We start from the raw sequence: 23,529 nt of genomic DNA, 5'->3' as shown, positions 1-23,529 counted from the left end.
AACTCACTTCTAACAAATACAATATGGCAGTAGTGATGGAATACCACTTCTCAGATTGAGTTACAAAAGACCATACAGGGTTTTGGGTGCTCTCTTTTGGATTGCTCACCCCAAGGGAAGGCAGCTGCTATATTGTGAGGCAGCCCTATGGGGAAATCCATGAAGTGGAGAAGCTACGCCTGCCAACACCAGGTGAATGCATTTGAAATTGGATCCTTCTACCTCTCAGTGGAGTCTTCAGGTGAGATGTGAAGAGCCCCCAACCTGCAGCTTGACCATCAGTCAGAGGCACTCTGCTAAGTTGTGCCCGAATTTCTGACCCACAGAAATGTTGAGATAATATTTATTATTTTAAGATGCTAAACTTTGGGACAATTTGTTACTCAGCAATAGATAACTAATACAATATCTCATCAGACAAATTGTCAAGTTAACTGGATAAAAATGGGAAGCTTTCTACGCAACCTGGAAAATAGAATAAAATTTCTTCTTCGTTCTGTTCAATTTCGTAAACCATTTTCTTGGAGTGTGGGGAACCCTTCTACCTCAGAAATATGGTTAACAAACTCCAAACATTAAATGAAGAAAAGCTGAAATGGAAAACATAAATTAGCTTCAACTTGCAGTAATAAAGTTGAAGATATGATATATTGATTTGGAATGAAACACGTAGGATCCTTGAAAATAAAAATTCCATTTGTTAAAACAAGTAGACTCAATTATTAAATTACTAAATATATAAAGAACCTAAAAATAAAATAACAACAAAAAACTTAAATGACTGAGGATTAGGATTCATTTACGTAATTTCATACAATTAGTAATATTTAATTCCGTATCCACCATGTAAAAATACTAGAGCCCAGTCACAGAGAAACAAAGACAGAACAAATTACGAATTTGCCAAATTTATAACCAAAGTTTGACGACTGAAGCAACTGGCAATCCATCATGACCTTAACTGTATGTAAAGAACTGAAATCCATCGTGATCATAACTGAATGTAATGAACAACAACAAAAAAAACCCTCTACTTGAAAAGCAACACTTAGGCTAGAAGTAAGTCATCATTGCCGATTCTCGGCTTTATTTCAGAATGAAGCCGGGTCACTGCTTTTTGGGACGTGGGGTCCCAAACTGACCTGTACCCCAATGGCCTAGAAACACAAGGAACACACCTACTCCCGCCTCCTGACACCGATTCCTCATTCTAATAAGCCATCACCGCTGTCACTCAGGATGCTTTGCACTGTCATTGGCCCTAAAGTCTTGCTGGTGGGCAAGTTTCTGCCAACTGGCAAGCACCGGTTGTCTATTTCCAAGGAGAAAAGTAGGAGTGTACAGGGAAAAGAGGGAAGAGTTCTGAAATATTTCGCCGGACGCTCTTACCTGAACGACCTGCGATCCCCACCGCCGCCGCGACGAATCGGCCTCCGGGCGGGGGCTTTTAGCCAAAAAGAAAATGGCTCAGCCGGGAACTGGTGCCCAGGCCATGGATAAGTCGGTTTCAAACTTCACTTGTTCACGCCGGTGGAGCTGACAGCGGCGAGAATCCCTGAAGCAGCACTGGCGCCCTCCGAAGTCAGGGTACCTCAAAGGTGCAGCAGCCAGAGCTGCCGACTGTCGGAGTTTTGACGTTTCCTATTGTTGCCGGAAGTGACGTTCGGTATCTGAGCCTTAAAGAAAGAGCATTTTTATCCCTGTTGTTTACGATTCGCTATAGATTCCCAGTTTCTCACTTGGCAGCCCTAGCCACTCTGAGCATCAAAATTAGGCAAACTTCTAATCTGCAGCTTGACATCGAACTTGCCATCGAGAAGGGTCTTAGCCGAGTCAGTGTCCTCAGGAGTCTGGACGAATGCGGTGTGGAATCCGCAGCGAGGAATCGTGAAGCTCTGGGGAGCCGGCAGCTTTGACGAGCTTGCCGCGGTGCGTGGCGGGCTTCCACCCGCTGCTCCAAATACAAACCGTCGGCGCGAGAATCGCGCGGGGGCGCAGGCGTCGGGCCGCAGGAACTAGTTGCTGGAGGCTGGGCTCCTGTGGCCTCCTCTGGTTGCATATGCTACCTCCCCATCTCCCAGTTGTGTGGGGCCAGAGGCGTTCGGAGCCTGCTTCTGTGCTCGCCGGCTGCTGGGTGAGCCCGGGAGAGCTGCATCTTAGACTGGGCTGGGGTCTCCGTACCGAGACCCCGGGCGGGAGCTAAGGACCAGGTCTGCCTTTTCATCCTTTTAAATCAAGTGGAGGGAGGGGTGCCCTAGATATGGCTTGCCTATATACCCAACTGGTACATCCTTTTGTAACAACGAAGTAGGAAGAATTGTGGCAGCTCATCCTCCTTGATTAGGTTGTGATTTATGGTTGGGAAATTATAGACTGATTCCTCCTATGGGATCCTCTGAGCTGAGGAGAGATTCAGTTTCTCGGAAATATTGACTAGAAGGGAGAGATGAAAGTAGTGGATGTTTTCGTTTCTTGCATTTCCCTGGCGTTTCAGTATTTCTCCACTTTCCTAAAACTATTGATTTTTCCCTCATTATGAAAAAAAAATCAATCTTGACATTTTAATTCTGCAGTTATAGCTACACAAGACTTTTTCTAAAATTATCCACAAACCTTTTGACAGTTTTATGTGAACACAGTCCTACTGAACTCTGTACTTGTCCCTTATTCCCTTTGTTTTCTCCCCTAATTTTCTCAATGTTTTTCCTTTCCTAGACCTTTCTCCCTATCTCTTATAGCAGTATTTCCCAAATATCTTTTGCTGAAATTTTCATAAACGTAACTTTTCCTGATTTCTACTCCTCTCTTTATTTTCCATATAGTTTTAGATAATATCAAGAGTTATGAGCTTTGTCACAGACTCTTAGTCATCAACCACAGTAATGGTTACAGTCAGTGTAGTGGCTGGCTTCATTTTGAACAAAAATCACTTTTGAGTTCAATGGCATTTCTTTGGGAGGCATCATTTAATGACCTCTAACAGCGATGAAATTGAGCTAGATTAAAAATCTTAAACTGCGATTGTATACCATTTTCACAACATGATGGGTAATGAATTAAGGTGGGCACAGCTGACGTGTAGGGAGCGCTCTCTGGAGGAAGCAATATTGAGATCCTAATGATTAAATCCGTGCGACAAGCTGAGTAATATCTCCTTTCTTTTAATTTCCTTTGATAAGAGTTATAAAGTGAAAATTTTAATTGTTTAAGGTAACAAGTTACTTTTCATCTCTGAAACTGTTAACATGTGCATAAGCCATAGATTGTCTTCTTTTAATATCTTAATTTTAGTGTTTTTCATTTTTATAATAGACTTAGTTGTTAAAGCCTTTCATGAAAAATGTAGAACAGTAGGTGTAATTTTTTTCTATGATACTCACTTTTTTTATCCTTTATTTGTTCTGTCTTGGTTTATCACTTATCTCCTTCACCTACAGATCCAAGCTGTACTTGTGTATTACTCTTCTTCAAAATATTTATTCTACTCATACTGAAGAGTATGTGTCCCAGGGACATACTTTGTTGTCAGAAATTCCATTACCAGAGGCAGAAATAATATGAGATGTTGATATATGTTCTAGGACTTCAGAGAAAGGAAAGATGAAAAGATACATAAAGTATTAAAATTACATGTAGGGGAAAGATGGAATATACGACTGGAATGATTAAAGGAAATCTGTAGGAAGAGATACAATCTATATTAAAGTTATAGAATGTCTCAGTGGGAAAAGTACCCTAGAAAAATTGTATTAAGTTAGGTGGGTCTGGAACTTAAAACAAGCTTAGACCTGCTATACTAGCCAATGACAATACCTAAGAATATATATATTATATTTTGCGGTTACAGCCACATAAGTTCTCACTTCATCTTTCCCAGGAAAGGAAAGGCTGATATGGGAAGTCATCTCTTACTGCTTCCATATGTCCATCTATTCCCCAGTCATCCTAAACGATGTTAAATAAAGTTTACCTTTTTGGACAGTATTTTGTATAATGTGATTTTAGGATTACTTCCTTTTTTTCCTAGTTATCTCCCATTTGACAGTACCTGAAATTCCCTGTGCCTAAAAATGTAAACATGTAGTTGAAGTAATTGAAAGGCTGAAAAATACTGACTAAACCCATGCATGAGTGTGTATAAGCGTATATTCAATAACCTGCTCTTTACCATGTTGATAAAGGAGAGGACACTTGGAACAGGAAGATACTGTGTTCCCAAAGATGGGGAAAGGGTACAGAATTGGATGGCTAGGGACTTATCTAGAAAACTTACTAAATATAGGATTTTTTAAATTGCTAGCCTTATTACCTCTAGTTATGTACAGATAACAGAGGTGTGTAAGGAGATGATTTGTATCCTGGGCAACTGCTGGAAAGTTCAGGAGAGGGAAAAGATCATACTAATTCTACTTCACCTGATTTATGAATTGTTTTGTTTTTAATGTCAGTTACTTAATTTTAAAGGAGCCTCATTCCCAGAGGTTTCATTACTCAAAGTATATTATTTTCCTTTTATAAAGTGTCTATGAACAGTTACAAATAGATATTTTAAAGTGTGTTATTGATCTTTGCCTTACTGGTTGACTAGAAGTCTTTCATCTCTTAATTCTTAAGTATTTGTTTATGTATTTATTTATTGTATTAACCTCCTTAGGGAATAACCTTTTTTGAGAATTTAACAAAAGCACTATCCCGTGCAATAAAAAGTCATTTAAAAATATAATTCCATGGTATTACTTTCTTTGGGATTTAAAACAATGAACCATTTTATTTAAAATCTCAAATATTTTTTGTGTCTGTTGGTGCACACACATACACATTCTGTTATGTGTATTCTTTGGAGTTGTGTTTCTATCTCATAGACCCTATGTATGTCAGCTTTAGTAGATATCACCAGTAAATTTTCCAAAGTAATTGTACTAATTTACCCTTTCACAGCATTGTGTGTGTCGGATCTTCTACAGCCTCACATTTTCTATCTACTTTGTCATTTGCTAATAATTAATGAGATTGAGTATCTTTGCACATGTTTTCTTCTCTGTAAAATTCCTATTCAAGCCTTTCTCATTTTTCTGTTGAGTTGTCTTTCATTTTCTTATTGCTTTGTAGGAATTTCTTTACATACTCTAGCTATGAATCTTTTTGTTGGTTATATATATTGACAGCATCATCTTCCACTCAATGGCTTATCTTTCCACTCTTTTAAAGGTGTCTTTTGATGAATAGAAATTACTGATTTTAATGTGTTTCATTTTATCAGTCATAAGAAATCTTTCTGTACCTGAAGCTCATAAAGATTATTATATTCTGAAGAGAATATTATTCTCCAGAAAACCTGATTGTCTTACGTTTTACATTTAGATCTTCAATAAACCTGGAATTAATTTTGTGAAGGATGTGGGGTACCTTTTACATCAGGGGTTCAAGATTTATTTATTCCATCTGGATATTCGGTTGACATAGTACTATTTTTGGAGAAAGACCATCCTTTCTCCAGGGCTACTCATTATCAACTTTGTCATAAATCTAGTATCAGTATATTTATGGTCTATTTCTGGACTCTATTCTATTCCATTGTTCTGTGTGTACATCTTTTCATTAACTCCAAATTTAACTTCATAATGAATCCTGATATCCAGTGTTAAGTCCTCCAGTTTTGATCTCGATAATTATCCTTTATCTTTTTCATTTCTATATAAATTTTAGACTCAACTTGTCAATTTCGACCTAAGGAAAACACACGGTTTTGGGGGGAGAGTGATGGGGGTGAGGTGAGAATGCATTGAATCTATGGATTAATGAATTGAGTCTTCCAATCCTTGATCAAGGTGTGCACCTCTTCTATTGAGGGCTTCTTTAATATATCTCAATAAAGGTTTATGGTTTTTTGTTATGAGGTTTTACACATCTTTTCAAATTTATTCACGTTTATGATACTTATTGAGGCTATAGTGAATTATTTGTATATATATACTTTTTTAAACATATTTGCTAATTATTTGGGGAATAAAGAGAAATACAATTGATTTTTCTACATTGACCTTCTATGCAACTACCTTGCTAAATTCACTTATTTCTTTTTTTTTTTTTTTTGGATTTTTTCATATACAATTATGTTACGTGTGAGTGACATTTTTCTTTCTTCCTTTATAGTCTTTATTCCTTTTATTTATTTTCCTTTCATTTTTATACTGTCTACCACCTCTAGTACAGTGTTGAATACAGGTGATGAGAGTCAGTAAACTTGCCTCATTCCTAATCGCAGGAAGAAAGCTTTTAATATTTCACTATTAAGTATGATGTTGCATTAGATTTTTTGTAGATAACCTTTATCAAATACAGGCAGTTTCCTTCTATTCCTAATGTCCTAAGAATTATATAATGAATAAGTTGAATTTTATCAGATGCCTACTATGCATATATTAAAATGATTATAAGATTTTTTTCTCTTTATTGGTCAATGTATTGAATTACACTGATTTTTTTGTTGGGTTCTAATTTGATAGTATTTTATTAATTTTCTTGTTCAAATTGTTTTAGCTTTGACCGTTGGGAGTTGTTTCATTTTGCTCCTGGGTCCTTTTGACACAGCCCCATCAATGTGGGATCGATTGGTTTGTTTTGTGTGTACTTCCTTACTTTCTGGAACGATGTAGTGCTTCAGGTCCATCTTTTATATTTCCTGCCCCAGTCCTGGATTTGGCCATTTCTCCAGGGAGCCCTGGTTCCTTTTATTGGAGAACAGCATTACACACCAAGATCTGGATGCCATGTGTGCTCTTTGCTACTGGGGTGTTGTTGCTTTTAGGCATTTTCAGCTGGCAGAGAAAGGAAATATATGTGTGTATACTAAGCTGTCTGGATGCACAAATTATCAATATTTCAGTATGAAACTCTCTGTATCTGTATTAAGCTAAACATGAATTCATACTGATGTCTCTAACTCGAATCCATTAGGCATGGCTCATTCTAGTCTCCTCCCCTTGCTTATCTGTCAATTCCCAGTCCAGCAGTGAGAAACCTGGCTTAGCCATCCATTTACTTAATTGTTCAATTGCAGTTTATATGTATAAAAGTATCAGAATTAACTTATATGTACATGAGAAACAACTTTACAAACTAGAGAACAGTTTTTATGTGCAGTTATTTTGCCGTTAGTCTTACAGAGTCCACTCATTTCCAAAGCACCTTTTCCGCTCATCCCCTTCTATGAGGTTGTTTCATACATTACTAATACAGTTAGACCTCTTATCACACTCTGCATTTCTTCCTAGGATTTGCCAGCTTCCTAAATGGCTTTTTCAAACTTTGCATACACTTTTTGCACTGTACAGTTTTATAGGTTTTGACAAATGCATAATGTCATTTGTCTACCATTGCAATATCATACAGAATGGTTTCACCTCTGCCAAACTGTCTTTCAAAATGGCTATACCGTTGCATTCCTGCCAGCAGTAAATGAAAGTTCCTGTTGCTCCAAATCCTCATAAGCATTTAGTATCGCCAGTTTTTTGGATTCTAGCCATTATAATAGGTGTGTAGTGGTATCGTTGGTTTTTGTTTTTTGTTTTTTTAATTTGCAATTACCTAATGATACATGATGTTGAACATCTTTTCTTATATGTTTATTTGCTATATGTATATCTTCTTTGGTGAGATGTATGTACAGGTATTTTGCCTGAATAATTTGTTTTCTTACTGTTAAATTTAAACGTTCTTTGTATATTTTGGAAACAAGTCTTTTATTTAGTAGAGGATTTAAATATTTGCTCCCTGTCTTTTCATTCTCTTAACAGTGGCTTTTGTAGAACAGACGTTTTTAATTTAATGAAGTACAACTTAACGATTTTTTAATTCATAGATTATGCTCTGATATTACCTAAAAACGCATTGCTAAACCTAGTTGTCCAGCTGAGAGGTACTTGTCCAGCTGAGTTGTGTGGGGTGGGGAGGGAAAGTAAAAATCTAGGATTTACCAGCTCCTTGTATGAACTTTCAAATCTACTAAGGGCCCCTCATTTTTGAACCTATCTTGCTGCTATTGGTTTTCTCTTAAATAGGCAGATGGGACTGGCCTGTCTCTGTGCTGCTAGATTGGTTATCACTCATCCTTCTGCTTTGCATCTTCCAAAATTTTGTTGATACCTTGTCTGTCATGTAGAATCCCCTCTAGTTCTGTTTGCCCTGGTTAGTGTATGTGGTTTTTAATCATGGACTTTCATTTTAGTGATGTTTAGAAAAAGGAAATGAAGATAACATGCATTTAATCTGCTGTATTGTACCAGCTGAACCCTGAATGAATATATATATATATATATATATATATATATATATATATATATATATATATATATATTTTTTTTTTTTTTTTTAACTCATCTATTTTTATTTCTTAAGTGAAGCATCTTATTGGCAACTACATGAGGTCAGAGTCCTGGGTATAATGGCTAAATCTGTGCTAAATTTCTTTGTCTCCATTTTTTACTGATTTTATTATGTGGCTTTTATAAGCGTCTAAAATAGTCATTGATGAGGTAGGTTATTTGAGGTTGATGTTTCTTCCTAAATGGCACTTGACAGTACTAGACCAGTAGGGAAGATAAGTTACGGAAGAAATAGCTATGATAAAATAAACAATGGTAAGTACCTATAGGAGATATGAACAAAATAGAGTAGAGAAGCTTCAAAAATACACAAACTTAACCAGTGTTTTATGCATTTCTTACTTTTAGGTGCAAATTAGACTATTTCAAAAGCTGAAGCTGAATGTAATGTTAAATAATGGCAACAGGTGACTTAAAGAGAAGCTTACGGAACCTAGAACAAGTTCTCCGCTCGCTAAACTATCCTCAAGAGGTGGATTGTGTAGGGTATGCTATAATATCAAACTTATTTGTATTCTTTTTTGGTAATGATTTAGGATAATATTTGACATGAGAAGTATTTAAATAAAGACACAGATTTTATCTGGGTACTTTTTAAATTTTCCTTGAAATGATTAAAATATTTTAGAAAGCAGGGAAGTATAGGAGTTTGTTTCAAAGTATGAAGTAGTGAAAAAATCCAACTTGAGATTTAAAACACCTTTTAGAAATAGAAGCGCAATATACGTAAGTATAAAGTATGGTCTCTTTACAACTTTTAAACTCATAGAAGTATAATGAATTTCATTAGTTAAATATATAATTTACCACCTTCATCCAGTTGGATGGTATTTCTTTTTGATTTGGAAGATAATAGATGATAGTTAATAAATTTCTCATGACAACTTATACCATGCCTGACATTGTTATTACGCTAACTCATTTAACAGATTCCACTTTGAATCTTTTGCTCTAGTTTCCACTTTCCAAATATGACTTGCTTTTGTAGAACATAGCGACATACATTTCTTCTATATCCATACCAATCTGATATGGTACTCCTGTTATCCTCTATCCCTTAATACTTCTTTTTCTTCTTAACTGGGATTATTGATTGATTAATTCTTTCCCCCCTAGAATATAAACTGAAATCTAGTACTTTGTTTTGTTCATTACCGTACGCCCACATCTAGAATTATGTCTGGTACATATTGGAAGCTAATTAGACATTTATTCAATGAGTAAGCATCCAGGGACAAGTCCAGCTTAGGTATATGTTCAAGTAGAGTGAATCTTGGTTAAACCAACTACTAAGTAGAATCCTGAAATAATGGGCTTTACATATTAAAATGGATGTTCTGATTATATACTCAGAAGAGCTAATACCAAGGGAGGACTGCAAATGAAAGGATAGTAAGAATAAGGAGAAAGTTGGGCTCTAGTGACTGTTATTACAGAATTTATAAGTCAGAAGCTGGAGGTACTCCAATCATAGGTTGGTTCTTCAAAACTGGGAAATCTACTGTCTAGTCTTGCCGGTTTGAGGAGCCAAGTTTTCTTCTTACCACTTTAACCATCAGCACTTTAAAAGACATTTTGGATGAGAATAATTCTAATGATTATTTTCCTTTCCTTTCTTCTGAGTACAGTGTTGAAACATTCGATTTTTTTTTTAATTGACCCAAGAGTGTCATTAGGAACAGTAATTTGTAGATTATTTCATAACAGTAATATCTGCAGGGTCTACTGAGATAGGTAACACTACTTGCTTTCTCTTCAGATTCACCCTCCACACATGCACGCACATAAACACAGAGCACCCCACATACTTATTTTGATTCTACTTTTTCCCATTTTAAAATTTTTTTTGTGATTTGTTTTTCATTTTGGTGTGCCAGTTTATAATATCTGTTTCTAATTAAAGTCTTTAGAAACTCGATAACCAAATTTTTGAGTTTGTTTTATATAAGAGATGTTAAATGCAGACCTGGCTGTCTTCTATTCATAATTGTGGATAAAATGGGACAGATTTTGCTGTTCAAAAGTAATTTTTTCATATCCTTTTTTTGAACTGTCTTACAGATAGACAAGAATGCCAGAGCAATTTTCTCATTGGGTAAAATATTATTATACCCATTAACATAAAAGAGAAACAATTTATGTTTGTTCTGAAAAACAGAATGTAGTGCTGTCATCATTTACTTGTTCTCTGCCTTATTGAAAAAATTTGGGTGGGGATAGGAAGATTTATGTACGTCTTGAATTTTGTGGAAAACAAATGTTTTACGTAAGTACATTATAACTTTAGTTGAACAAATATAACTGGCTAATTGAACAAATCTCTCCTATGCTTTGTTGTGGGAGAACCTGTGAAGGTACTGAGAAGGTATTGGGAAAATAAGATCATATGTAGACAATTAGAAAACAATACGAGATAGCATGAGGCATCAGATACTGAATACCCTGGAAATCATTCTGGAAGAGATAAATACAGATCAAACGTTGAGGATGGCTTCATGGAAAGCTTGAGATTTGACAAATGATTCGTAAAGAATGAATAATAGCTAGGCAGAGAAGAGTGGGATACCTTTCTAGACTGGAGAAATTGGCATACTCTAATAAGATACAGATTTCAAAGGAGACTGATAAGGTAGAAGATAGTAAATTAATTAGCCTAGTTGCCATAAATGCCTTTCCCAGCCCTGTTTTCCTCATTTGTAACTTAGAATTCATAATATTTTATCTTTGCAGGTTTATGGTAAAAGGCAAATGAGCTAATATAACAAGTGTTTATGAAAGCATGAATTGTACTTGAGCACTGTAAGATGGTACATTTGTTTTATTAGAAAATGGACTAGATTGAGTAAGGCTAAACTTTGGGAATTCAGTAAATACTGTGGAAGTAGACAGTCGGTACTAAAGAACTATCGCAACTGTTTGGGCAAATGAATAATAGAATTTCATATAATTTGGCTACATTGGTTTAGAGTAGGGAATGGAATCTAAAGGTTCTTTGCATCAATTATTATGACTATAGTGTTAAGTTACAAATTATTGACAACAATTTTTATATTTCCCTGATTATCCAAGTTTGTGGGATTATGCTCATTAAAATTCTTTTTCTTTTTCCTCCAACAGTTTGGTAAAGGGAGATGTAGCAGCATCTTTGCCCATCATCAGCTATTCCCTTACCTCATATTCACCTTACGTGGCAGAACTTCTGATGGAATCCAATCTAGAGCTCACAGCAAAGAATGACTTGCGCTTTATAGATACTGTCTATAAGGTATTTTTGAGTTTATGAAACACTAATTATTTTAGAAGTCAGTAGTGGTTTTTTAAAATCTTTAAAAAGATCTTAAAATGTTTTTATAGTAACTCCTTAAAATATATGCAGTATGGACAGTTGACCGTATTTTCCTGTGCGTTTATCTCATTTAAATGCAGTCTCTATTACAACAATCAAGATGTAATTCAGGTTTGCTTTATGTTTCATACTCTATTAAATATGGCAACTGCTAAACATTTGTCCTCGGTTATCATTTTCCCTTTTAATACCAAATTTTAGCAAAATTTGGTATGCTAGTAGAAGTTGGAGAGAAATGTGTTTTTATTGAGTAAACTTTGTGGTTCATAGAATTATAAGTTAATTTAGTTGTTTGTAAAAAAGAACTATAGCTTTGACTGAGATTTAATGTTCCTTGTGGTCTGGAACCATGTTTTATGTCTACCCTAGTATTTACACTTGTACTATATGTATATTAAACTAAATCTCATATTTACTTGTTTTTAAAACCCTATTTATTATCATTAATTTTTGCTCAAGTACTGTAGTTTTCTTAAACTTTTGAAACAATGATAAAACCTATTTATCAAATCAAAATTTTTTTTCTTCTTTAAGTTGAAAGTTGCATTTGATGAAATGGGAGCTTTTATATGTAAAGTCTCCTGTTTAATCTTCCCTTTCTTTCCCTCTCACCCAGAAAACTTCTGTGGAAGCCTAAGGGGCACTTCTAAGAAATCTTGGAGTTCCAAAGTAGGTTTTGAAAATTACTGGTCTCGTCTGTTTCTCTCACTTGACAAATGAGAAATTGAAACTCAGAGGCCTGCTGACATGTCTAAAAAATCATATAGTAGAAGAATTATAAACAAATAGAACTATGGTTTTCTGACATCCGGCCTGGTATTTTTTTTATTCTATAGTGAAAGAGTATTTCTAGTACCTATGAGGATGTTTGAACTTTTGATCATTGGCTATATTTTTCTATCTCTCTAGACAGCCATCTATTCTCTGGTACATTCCCCGCTACCTGTTTTCTACCTGGATACTTCTACCTGGTCATGACTTACACACCATCCCTACAAATCTCTTCAGTACCTTTATTTAATGGCTTGATCCTCCTTCTCGTCTCAAAGATGGCTTACATCCCTGACCAGGTGGCCATTTATTATTTTGGATTTTCGAAAGAAATTGCTCCCAATTTTACATTGATCTATTCTCTCTTTACAGCTTCTTCGTGATCACTTTAATTATAAACCAATCTTGACAAAAAAGCAGTTTATCCAGTGTGGATTTGCAGAATGGAAAATCCAAATTATTTGTGATATTTTGAATTGTGTGATGAAAAAGCACAAAGAGCTGAGTAGTCTTGAGAAGGTAATTTTCTTAATAGATTTTAACTTACGCTAAGTTGCTGGTATTTTAATGTATAAAATCAACACCCTACTAGAAGAAAATTAATACATGGTACAGTTACTGCATTATTCACAGATTTGGTAACTTTATAATACCCAATGTTTGCTTTAAATGCTAGTCACTTGTTTTTACATATTTGTGACTTGGAGCTACCATTCCTGAACTAACAGTTCAAACATAGTACATTTTCATCACTTCTTAGTTTTCAAAAGACATGTAGTTTCATTAGACTCTCATTATTTGAGAGTCATATTTCATATGAAAATTTAAATAATATAATTTAAATATACATCATGCTTTCACATAAATTTTTTTCCATCTTAATACTTTTTTTTTTTAGACTCCATCACAACAAAGAAAGAAAACCAGTTCTGTTAAGCCAGAACCTTCTTCAAACAGTGAGAAGACATCTACAGAACCTGTTGGCATTGACATCACTGGCAGGTTTATGACTTCAGGAAAGGTAGGAAAATACAAAGAAAGAGTGTCATAGTGAGTGTTAAGAGTTACCTACCTAATTAACCCAATGTCCGAGATTCACTTTTCAAACTAGCAGCTGGTAAAACATCCTAGTCCAATGTGATACTCTAAGGACTTTTAACAATGCATACCATATATTATCTAGGCAACATTCCTAAAGGTATAAGTGAGTAGAAATGTAGAATTGGACAAGCTTCCTCTTTATATTTTTTAATTCCTATTTCTGCCGTGTTTCCCAAATAGAATAGCAATGATTTAGGACGATTATATCATGTGGTCATGACCATTTACTCCTCCTAATTATGTATCTAGTGTTCCTAAAACACGGGAACATATGAAGAATATACCATTAGTTATAGGTTATAGATTCATTTACCTATGTTCATATTTCTCTACCAGGAATGTGAAGTATGCAATGCTTGATTGTTCCTAAACCTATAATCCAGTGTTTTGAATATTTTCTCTTTGTTGATAGGTATCTTCCTTGTCCGTAATCTGCTTTGAGCACCTGTGGCTGAATGAGTCCTGCGTAAGAGCATAGTTTAACCTAATGCCTTACTCTCAGGACTTAACTTTTGTCATGATAAAGTTTCATTTGTTAGCTGAAGCTCTGACATTTTGTGGTTTAATAGGAAAAAAACTGTAATGGGTCCTAGTCACAGAGCCAGTTCTTCATTATTTATGTGTGGCTTATGTGGTAACCTTTTAGAATAACTTTTTGTTATACAACATTTCAAATATGAGCATGGTCATTCCCAGTTTCAGCAATTTATCAACGCTGCTCATCTTGTTTCGTCTTTATTGTAACTACTTTTCCCAACATCTTTCCACCCATATCTGAAACAATTTGAAATAAATCCCAGACATCATTGAAGAGATATTTCAATATTTTTTCTAATATGTAAGAATGCTTTAAAAAAATCATAACCCAATCTTTTTGTAGTTCATATGCCTGATGATGGAGTTCATGCTGTTGTGTGAGATGTGCCCCCCTCAAAGCTTGTTATGACATCGGCCCATTACCCGTCTGCCATAAAGAATTAAAAAGAAAATCATAACCACAATGTCATCGTCACATATAAAATATTAACAACATTAATTAATAATGTTTGATATATACGTTATATGTGGTAACTTAAACTTCTGTAAATCTTAAAGGAAAGGTAGGGTGTTCTTTTGCAAAGCTACTAAGTGTGCGTTTAAAATAATCGTGTGAGGGGAACATTGAAGCAGTTCTGAGGAATTTTTCTCTATTCAGAAGAAAGCTGTGGTGATTCGTCACCTGTATAATGAAGATGGTGTCAACATTCCTGAAGATACGTTAAGCACAGTAACCGATGTCAATGAAGTGTTTGATGTGTGTAACTTAAAGGATACTGAAATAAAAGTTACCGAAGAAAAGCTCCCTGAAATCAAGTCTGAGCAACAAGTAAGAATTTTGTGCTTCTTTAACGGATACCAGTGCTTCTTTCTTCGATGTGCATGATGACTTCAGCACCTAAACTTTAGAATATTTCTAGCCTTTTGAATTATTAATCATGACACATTACCTTTGTTTCCATTACTCAAAAATCAATAAGTCTTGCTGAATATAGTTGAGTCAATATTATTTGCTGCTTATATTTTGGATACTGGGCTAGGTGTTACAGGTAATTAAAAAATGAATAAGACATAGTACTTGACTTCAAGGAATTTACAGTTTAATGAGACAGAGATAACTACTTTGTACGGTGAAGGTTCTCTATCACTTATTCCCTATATTGATGAATGGAGAAGACTGGTACACTACTGCCTTTTCATTTTTACTTTTGGACCCTTCCTGTCCTTTTCTCTCTTAGAGTACCTTTTCTATTACTTGATTGCCATAGACCAGGGGTGTCCAAACTTTTTTCAACGGTTTTCACCAAGGGCCATATGCGGTAAAATACACAAACAGCCGGGCCACTCACTCGAGGTGAAGTACGTATTGCCTCACCTGGTTTATTTAATTAAACTAAATATATTTTTGGAATTTGCTGCGGGCCAATTAAAAATGGATTGCGGGCCACAGTTGGCTCACGGACCGCAGTTTGGACAGCCCTGCCATAGACCCTATTATATTGTCTAACCTTCACTGCTTCTACTAGAACTCCTTTTGCTATCTTTCTTCTATGTCTTGTGACTTCTATACATCTCAGTATACAGTTGGCATTTGTAAGAACTATCAGATGGCCATTAGACTTATTTCTTGTTTATAGCAAACTGAACAGTTTCAATACACTGTTGTTTCTTGGTCATTTCCTCTTAGCTTTGGGCTAGTTGTTGTTACAAGAAGCTAGTTAGTGATAGTTTTGTTGTACAACTCAGCATTTTTCTAAGAGCCTTACTAACTTACTTCATCTTCATAAGAACTATATGAAGTAGGTACTGCTGTTGTTTTTTTTAAATGAGAAAATTGAGGCATCAAGGTCTTACATCTTAGAAAAACTAGTATAAGTGTCCATCCAAGCAGTCTTCCTCCATGCTGTACTGCCTATTGTAACTATTGAAACAGCACAATGGAAATGGGCATACATTGACTGTGAAAGGAATTTCAGTTTGTGTGATAATATTTTTAATCTTTCTAATCACTTTAGGATATAAAAGTTAATTCTGAGATTACTGCACTACAGACTATGCTTGCTGAATGCCAAGAAAAGCTTAAGAAACTGACTTGGATAGAGAGTAGATTAGACTCTTTGGAAGAAAAAATGAAAGGACAAGTGATGGTAAATGAAAAAACTTGGACTAATCTTCTAAGTCGTGTCACTCTCCTTGAAACAGAATTGCTTTTGTCCAAAAAGGTATTTTCTTTCCTTAACATTTATAGAATACTTCAGATACAATGAAGTTTTTACTCATTGTTGAGTGTGTGTTCTTTTGGAAATGCTAAATAAGGAAATATTTAGGTAATGGGAAAATATTTAGTGGGAATGAAGTCCTCTTTAGACATATAGCCTGTTTTGTTGCTATTGTTGTTGCTATTGTTTTTCTCTTCCTCAAATAAGATAATCTGACAGACCTGGAAATTGAACTTTTAGAGCTCTTAATACTTGAAGTATTTAAAATGAGGTAAAATGTTTCATTTTGTTTATAAAAAGCTTGAAATTATTTTATATCCTGTAATAGTACAAATGGCCTGTTTTACAGGGTGAAGAAAATTAGACTTTCCTTTTCTCACTCATTTACTTCAACCAAATGGTAAATGTCATCGAGACAGTTACCAAATTTGCCAGTCTTATCAAATCTGAAAAATTTATTTCTTTATTTACTCAGGATTTCAATTTCTGGTCCTAGTCTTATCTTTCCTCCCTAAATAGTAAAGTTAGTAGATTCAAGAAGGTTACTCTCTGATTCTACATTTAAAGATTATTTCTTATACATAGGAATATTTATTGCTCTATAAATGAAATATTTAGATATTTAAACAATTATGTCATCTTTGTATTTTATGCTTATTAGTAAGAATATAAAATGAGAACATTTTTCTTTTCATTTCATTCTAAATACTACACTATATTATTCCAGAATGATGAATATATAGAGTTTAATGAAATGAATGAAGACTATGCTTCTCGTAGTGACCTGGATATTCTGAAACCTGGTAAGTTCTTATGGTATTAGCATTGGTAGTATAGTTAGGAGTTTAGAAAAATGATTTTTATAGGTATTTGGTAATTTTAATATTCTCAAGCCTTATATTTTAGAAACTACAAAGCTCCTAGGAACAAAAACAATATTGAACTTACAGACTACTGAAGCCAAGAATTGCTAAAGAAGTCAGTCAGCTCACATATTTTTCATGGCAGTGGTTGAATGAATTCCAATGAACAAAACTGCAAATTTTTGGAGATGTTTTACCCTTTTAATTGCTAAGTGCTGTAGAATAATAAAAATGGACATGCAAAGTTACTAATTTAAACTTACGTAGTAGCTTCCATATAAGTAAATAATATATGTAAGAGAAGGAAATGCATTTGTCAGTAACCTGTAAACAGCCTATCGCCTGCTAAAAGAGCTGGATGTAGCTAGTCTTCAAAGTTGTTCCATCTGATCTTGACCCCTGTGCTCAGATAATTCAGTCAAGATTAGACACCCAATCCAGGGAATGCCAGTACAAAAGGTGTTGAGCCAAATAATTTTGTCTTCCTTGGGAATTTGGAATTAGGACACCAAGCATAAGTCAGTCAAATGATGTTGAGCTTGGGCTGGGCTGGCCATTTTTTCCAAGTTCATGTCGATGAGTAAGCAGAGGAATGGAGCAAATAGACAAGAGAAGTAGACAAACAAGATGAAAGTAAAAGTCTTTCTCGTTGTTTCAGTCCTCATGTGGTAATACTTGGTTCCCTAATTGAGGTTGTCTGTGTAGGCTTACAATAAAACTGTCTATGTAAACCAGTTTAAGTGGGTGTCTAATTTTTTTTTTCGGCGTTGTTTTTGCAGCCAAATGGTCTTCAAGCCTGTTGATTGATTTGACAGGAGCATGTCTTATCTGTGATGTTCTGTAATTAATTGTAGGAAAGATTTGCCATCATTTTGTTGAATAGATGACACTAGAAGTGGAAAGTTGTTCAGTTCTTTAGGAAAAGAAATCTGTGAACCCTGAATGTTAAGCATTATTTTTTCCACACACATCAACTCAGGATAGAATATTTCTTGATTTTTACAAAGTTTGCGTAGTCGGTTTTAGTAATAGTTGCCACCATTTTAAGAAAAGAATATACATGAGTCAGTAGCTTCTATTTAAAAATAAATTATTATCTTGCCTATTTATTTTATCATGATAAAGATAACATTACCTTTTGTAATTATTCTTGGCCACTTTTTAACATCTAGATCTTTATATGTAGGTCATTATCTTAGAAGACTATTAAAAAGTCATCTGTATCTATACCAGTAACCATTTATATTAAAATAATGTTTGTTTTTCTTTCATATATACATACAATTTTTAGATATTTGACTCCACTGTGAAAAAAAAAGATCACCTAAAAATTAATTTCTCCACAGATATAAAAAGCAAAGAGAGAGAAGCAAGTATTCCTCTGTCCTCTGCTCCTAGTACAGTATCAGTAGATTCAACTCCCAGAACCTCAACTATTAATTACTGTGGTTTGAAAGATATTTCAGAGGTAAGAAAAACTGGTAACTGATTAGGTGGTTTCCTTTCTAAGGTCAGGAGAACAAGCAAGCATTAGATTTAGTTGTAGAAAAATAGTGAAACTGTGTAAATCTTAATCTCTCATAAAAATTCTTTGTGATGAGTAAACAGTACTTAATGCAATGTTTTAGACTGTGTTCTGTATGTTCACAGTCCATGTTTGATGATGGTTTACTTTGAGAAATCACCTAAATTTGTTGTTTTTTAAATTAAAGGAAACAACAATCCAGAAAATGGAAAGGATGAAAAAAATGTAAGTAACAGAAAGAGGCAACAGAAATTCATTTCTCTATAGGGAATTGTATTGGATTACAGTATATATAGAACGTGCATGTGTGTTTCAAACCTTAAAGGTCTCTCGATCAGGTGTGGAATTTCCTTCAGGACTCAAGTGGATAATAAATCCACCTACAGTTATGTGTTTGTGAGATGAGTCATTGTTTTGGTTTCCAACAAGTGATGTGAAACATTGTTGATGGAATTAATTGTGGATTAAAGAGTGCAGAGATCTTTTTGGTTGATAGTTAATCCAGAGTATTATCTATTTTTGATAACTGATTCACGAAAATATTAAATAATACACGTAGATGGATGGTTTGGAGACATTTTAAGCATTATTAAATTATTGCTAGGCTTTTCAGAAAGTTATTTGTAAGGTAATGCTAAGAATGATAATTATATCTAAAGAGCAGTTGGAAGGAAATATGAAATTGTATTTAAATTATTACACAGCCGACTACTTTAGAAAACTATACTTTTTGAAATTTGAGAATTACTGAAATAACTTTTGCCCCAAGAAATAAAGACTCCTAATTGACTTAACACATTTTAAGACCAGCAGCACAGACACAGATGGTGGCTGTCCAGTATTACAAGATACACAGTGAAGTATTTTTTCTTTTTAAGTGATGGGAAGTAACATATTTTTCTGGAGAGAGAAAGTCTTAGATGAAGTTAAATCCACAGAAAAACGAAATTCATTTTAAATTATTAGATAAATTATCTTTTGTTAACTTTATAAATAAAAAATGTAATAATCATCCTGGGTAATCTTCAAGAAAATTGACTCCATTATTTAGAAGGAAAAAAGGAAAGTATTTTTTTTAATTATTATTTAGTTCATCTCGTATTTTATTTATTCTCCTTCTCTATGGCCATAGTATGCTTAATTTTTTTAATAATAACTATACCTATAAATAATAGAAATATTGAAATTTATTTCAGGCTCAAAAGCATTGTTTCAACAACTTAAATCCTATGCCTCATTGTGATATTTATTTGCTCAACTTATTATTTATTATTTTTCAGGTTTGAAGAAACTGCAGAGTTACTGAAAGGTTCAAATCACTAATTATAGAATTTTCTACGTGAACTTCTGTAGGACTTTGGCTACTGTACATGTTGTATATTTTAAGAATTCTCTACAAATTTTAATATACTGCAATATTTTTATTAAGAATTTAAATTCCATTTGGTATCTGAGCTTTTTCATTCAATAGTGAATAAATACTTAAATATTTTTACACTACGATTATATGGCTTTACTCTGTTTTACTTTTCGTAGGAAAACTCATGTGCCAGTACATTTCTTTTACTGAGTGAAGTCATTACAGCACTGTATTTTTGTGTTGACATTTGTTGGCAGTGTGCTAAGTAATACGTTTTTCAAAGTACAGGCTTCAGGACCATAGTTTACATCCTGTTGGAAATACTCCAACTGCGACTTGCATATTGTACCCAGGAGGCTGTTGTACATACCATCTTGCCATCTGTACTGATGAATATGTTGCAATGAAAAGTTTAAAATGATCATTGAAAATTAAATAAAACAAAAATACAACAATTTCATGCTTAGTCAAAAAGCAGCAACACATTTTCAGTTCACATTGAGAAAGTAAGGGTATGATTCTCTTTTGGTATTGAGAAGCAGGTCGGAAAGTTCACGGTGAAAAATGTGTTGAGTATTTTAGTGCTCTATTCTGTAACACATTTTAAGACCAGCAGCACAGACACAGATGGTGGCTGTCCAGTATTACAAGATACACAGTGAGGTTTTTTTTCTTCTTTTTAAGTGATGGGAAGTAATAGATTTTTCTGGACAGAGAAAAAGTCCTAGGTGAAGTTAAATCAAGAGTAAAATGAAATTCACTTTAAATTACTCGATAAATTATTATTTTTTAAACTTAACAAATGAAAAATGTAACAATTGTCTTGGGTAATCTTGAAAACTGATTCCATTATTTGGGAGGAAAAAAGGAAAGTCTTTTTTTCTTTTTTATTATTTACTTCATTCCATTCTATTTTACTTATTCATCTGTTTACATTACGTAGGTATAATCTGAAATTTGTCACATAAAACTTGAAGTTAAAATTCTAAGTAGAAATAACTTAAAATATTTGTAGTATTCTAATACATGCTTAAGTCATTAGACTTGAAAATTATGAAATTTTGAAATTAATATATAATCTTGAATTTAGTAAAGTTTCAGTATTTCTAGAAAAAAATCCAATTAGTTTTATATTTTCAATTACAAAAAATTTATAAAAATCAAGAGCTTAAAATTATAATAGAAAAAACTATCAACTTCTAAAAATATTAGTGCTAGCCTGGGATTATAGCACCACCTTGTGGTTCATATGCCACAAAAAGTAATTTATCTTTTCATTAAAACAAATGATTTCCTATAAAACATAAGTCATATTTTCCCTTTTGAAAAACTCAATTCCAAATTCAACTCAATTTAGTTTAAAAAGAAACATTTTTGAAGTTTTGCGCAAGACAGGAGAAAAAATAAGTCTCCTTTTCTCTCTTCCCTTCCTCTCTTAAATTTTTAAAATTTTTTAATTATAATTGGCATTCTGTTCCCTTTCTTCTTTATATAGTGTGCATCTACACACAATTATATTTTTTGAAACATTTTTAGTCTCCTAATTTACACGTAGTGTGCAAATTGTTAGTATCAATTGAAAACATAGTAAAAGATGTCTTACATTATCAAGTGGAAATTTGGAATCCAAATTTTATTATACTTATATATAAGAATTTAAACAAGAATTAATAAAATCAGCTCATAGTAACACCATACATTTACACTTACAAAGAATCTCACTCTACTACTTTGGCAGCATAATCTTTGGGTAAAAGAAAGCAAATTTTACTTTGTTGAAGTTATTGAAGAGATAGCCAAATTATTTATTATTCTAACTTTTTTAGAAATTGTAGAAAAAGTTAAGTTTTCTCTTTTAGGCAATTTGGTAAGTAGCTTGTGGTCATAAACCAGCCCCTTCCGAGTAATTAAGTTCTTGAGAAAGTGAGGGAGGAGAGTCCTGGAGAGATTATTTGGGGCTACATAATTAAACTCTTAGTTAACTGGAATTTTCACTAACTCCATCTCTTTAATTCTCTCATAAGCTGGATGAAAGGTATTTATTATACTAACAGACCTCAGCAGTTTGTGCTGCCCTACTGTTCTATGCTCTGAGTAGATCTGAATGGAGATCATACAGGAACACCATAAAGAATGCATAAAGTAAGTTACAAGTCAGAACAGATTAAAAAGAAGTAACATCAACTATAGGAAAATTCTAGGTGGAGCTAAGGACTGTATATTTTTTAAAATTTTTATAAGAGTTTATTTGAACCAAACTGACGACATATGCTGGGGAGCAAGATCTCAAATGCTCCTGCTAAGGACAAGTAAGTGGGAAAAAGTGGTTCTATATTTTTTTGTTTGTTTTACTCTAGCATGTAATGTTTTAACATGTAATACATTCCCTAAAAAATAAAGACTTAAAGACTTTGGAACTGCGTTTTATGTCGTTCATTACTCTCAACTTTGTATAGTTGACAGGCACTTGGGGAAGCATTAAAAAGTAAAAGAACCTTGTCAATTTTACAAACTACAACACTTTTTGAGCTCAAATAACATTATAGATTTCATTTTTACTTTTTAACAATCCCCAGGTTTGTCCTCTTTCTTTCAAGCTGAAGGATGTAGAGAGGGTAAAGAGGTGGGGGTAGTGTGAAACTTGAACGTTAAACTACAAAATCAAAACTTTAATTGTTGTGTTACTTGAGCTTTAATGTTTCCAGTGAAAATGGCAGGTTTTTTTATACTACTCAAAAAGTAAAGAAAATTGGAAAATCAGTCCTGATTGCAGTAACAACACTGAGACCATGCAGCTTTATTTTGGGAGGAGAGGAAATTTTTAAGTCCATGTTCACTTTTTTTATTCATGATTTTTGTTCATGATTTTTATTTATATCTAATACTTGGAACGGGGACTATATAGTGTGTATGTCTTATTTTTCTCTGGAGTTTACTAAATCATTCATAGAAATTTTTAAAAATGTTTTTAAATGCAAAATGTTCAACTCAACATTTTAAAATTAAGAACAGAGGATTTATTTAATAAATATCCCAACTGTATAAATTATTTGTTTTTTATATTATAGATGGGCATTAAGAAGAAAAGAAAAAAGGGAGAATCACAATAGTAATTACCCGGGAAAGTTGAACAGTGGGAATTAGAGCAATGGGAAGGCTGTATATTTTGGAAAAAATCCTAATTTGTAGGTTTAATCCTTCAGTTCACTTAAGTTGATACGGAGTTGGAGTGCAATCAACTTATTAAATCATTGGGTCTATCTCTTCAAGTCATTTTGTGTTGAAATCTTGTAAGACACTTGTGGATATGCATCAGAATTATTCTATACCATACCTGTTTCTTAAAAACCTTTTTGATTGTCCGTATTGATCAGACCAGAAGTTCCTATATTTACTCCCACCTCTTACTTTTCACTTTTGTAA

The 23,529-nt window shown here is 33.7% G+C and overlaps 2 protein-coding genes and 1 non-coding gene across 6 annotated transcripts in view; 2 read left to right on the top strand and 1 right to left on the bottom strand.

Moving 5' to 3' along the window:
- Positions 1-2,235, bottom strand: part of FBXO8 (F-box protein 8) — a 42,533-nt gene extending 40,298 nt beyond the window's left edge. The window contains exon 1 of the mRNA XM_033134945.1: positions 1,390-2,235. The gene's annotated coding sequence lies outside the window, so the exon portion shown is untranslated. The remainder of the gene's footprint in view (positions 1-1,389) is intronic.
- Positions 2,014-22,488, top strand: CEP44 (centrosomal protein 44). Of its 4 annotated transcripts, none has more exons than XM_033134944.1 (12): positions 2,014-2,134; positions 8,733-8,870; positions 11,502-11,649; positions 12,874-13,020; positions 13,400-13,522; positions 14,015-14,068; positions 14,798-14,968; positions 16,155-16,286; positions 17,086-17,161; positions 18,568-18,689; positions 18,934-18,971; positions 20,027-22,488. In XM_033134944.1, exons 2-12 carry the CDS (start codon positions 8,782-8,784, stop codon positions 20,067-20,069), a joined length of 1,143 nt encoding a protein of 380 aa, XP_032990835.1. In that variant the 5' UTR covers positions 2,014-2,134; positions 8,733-8,781; the 3' UTR covers positions 20,070-22,488. The 4 variants fall into 4 exon arrangements, with proteins under 4 accessions (XP_032990835.1, XP_032990831.1, XP_032990834.1 ...); XM_033134940.1 differs by having other exon boundaries at positions 16,155-16,361; XM_033134941.1 differs by lacking the exon at positions 2,014-2,134 and adding an exon at positions 2,176-2,210 and having other exon boundaries at positions 16,155-16,361.
- LOC117038571 (small nucleolar RNA U13) lies at positions 14,471-14,572 on the top strand. Its single transcript, XR_004425670.1, has one exon. It is a non-coding gene; the product is annotated as a small nucleolar RNA U13 (small nucleolar RNA).
- Positions 22,489-23,529: the final 1,041 nt, after the last annotated feature.

The sequence above is a fragment of the Rhinolophus ferrumequinum genome, chromosome 18 (assembly GCF_004115265.2).
Source record: "Rhinolophus ferrumequinum isolate MPI-CBG mRhiFer1 chromosome 18, mRhiFer1_v1.p, whole genome shotgun sequence".
Lineage (NCBI taxonomy): Eukaryota > Metazoa > Chordata > Mammalia > Chiroptera > Rhinolophidae > Rhinolophus > Rhinolophus ferrumequinum.
The sequence above is the reverse complement of the archived record's forward strand: the minus strand, read 5'-3'. Positions and strand labels throughout refer to the sequence as shown.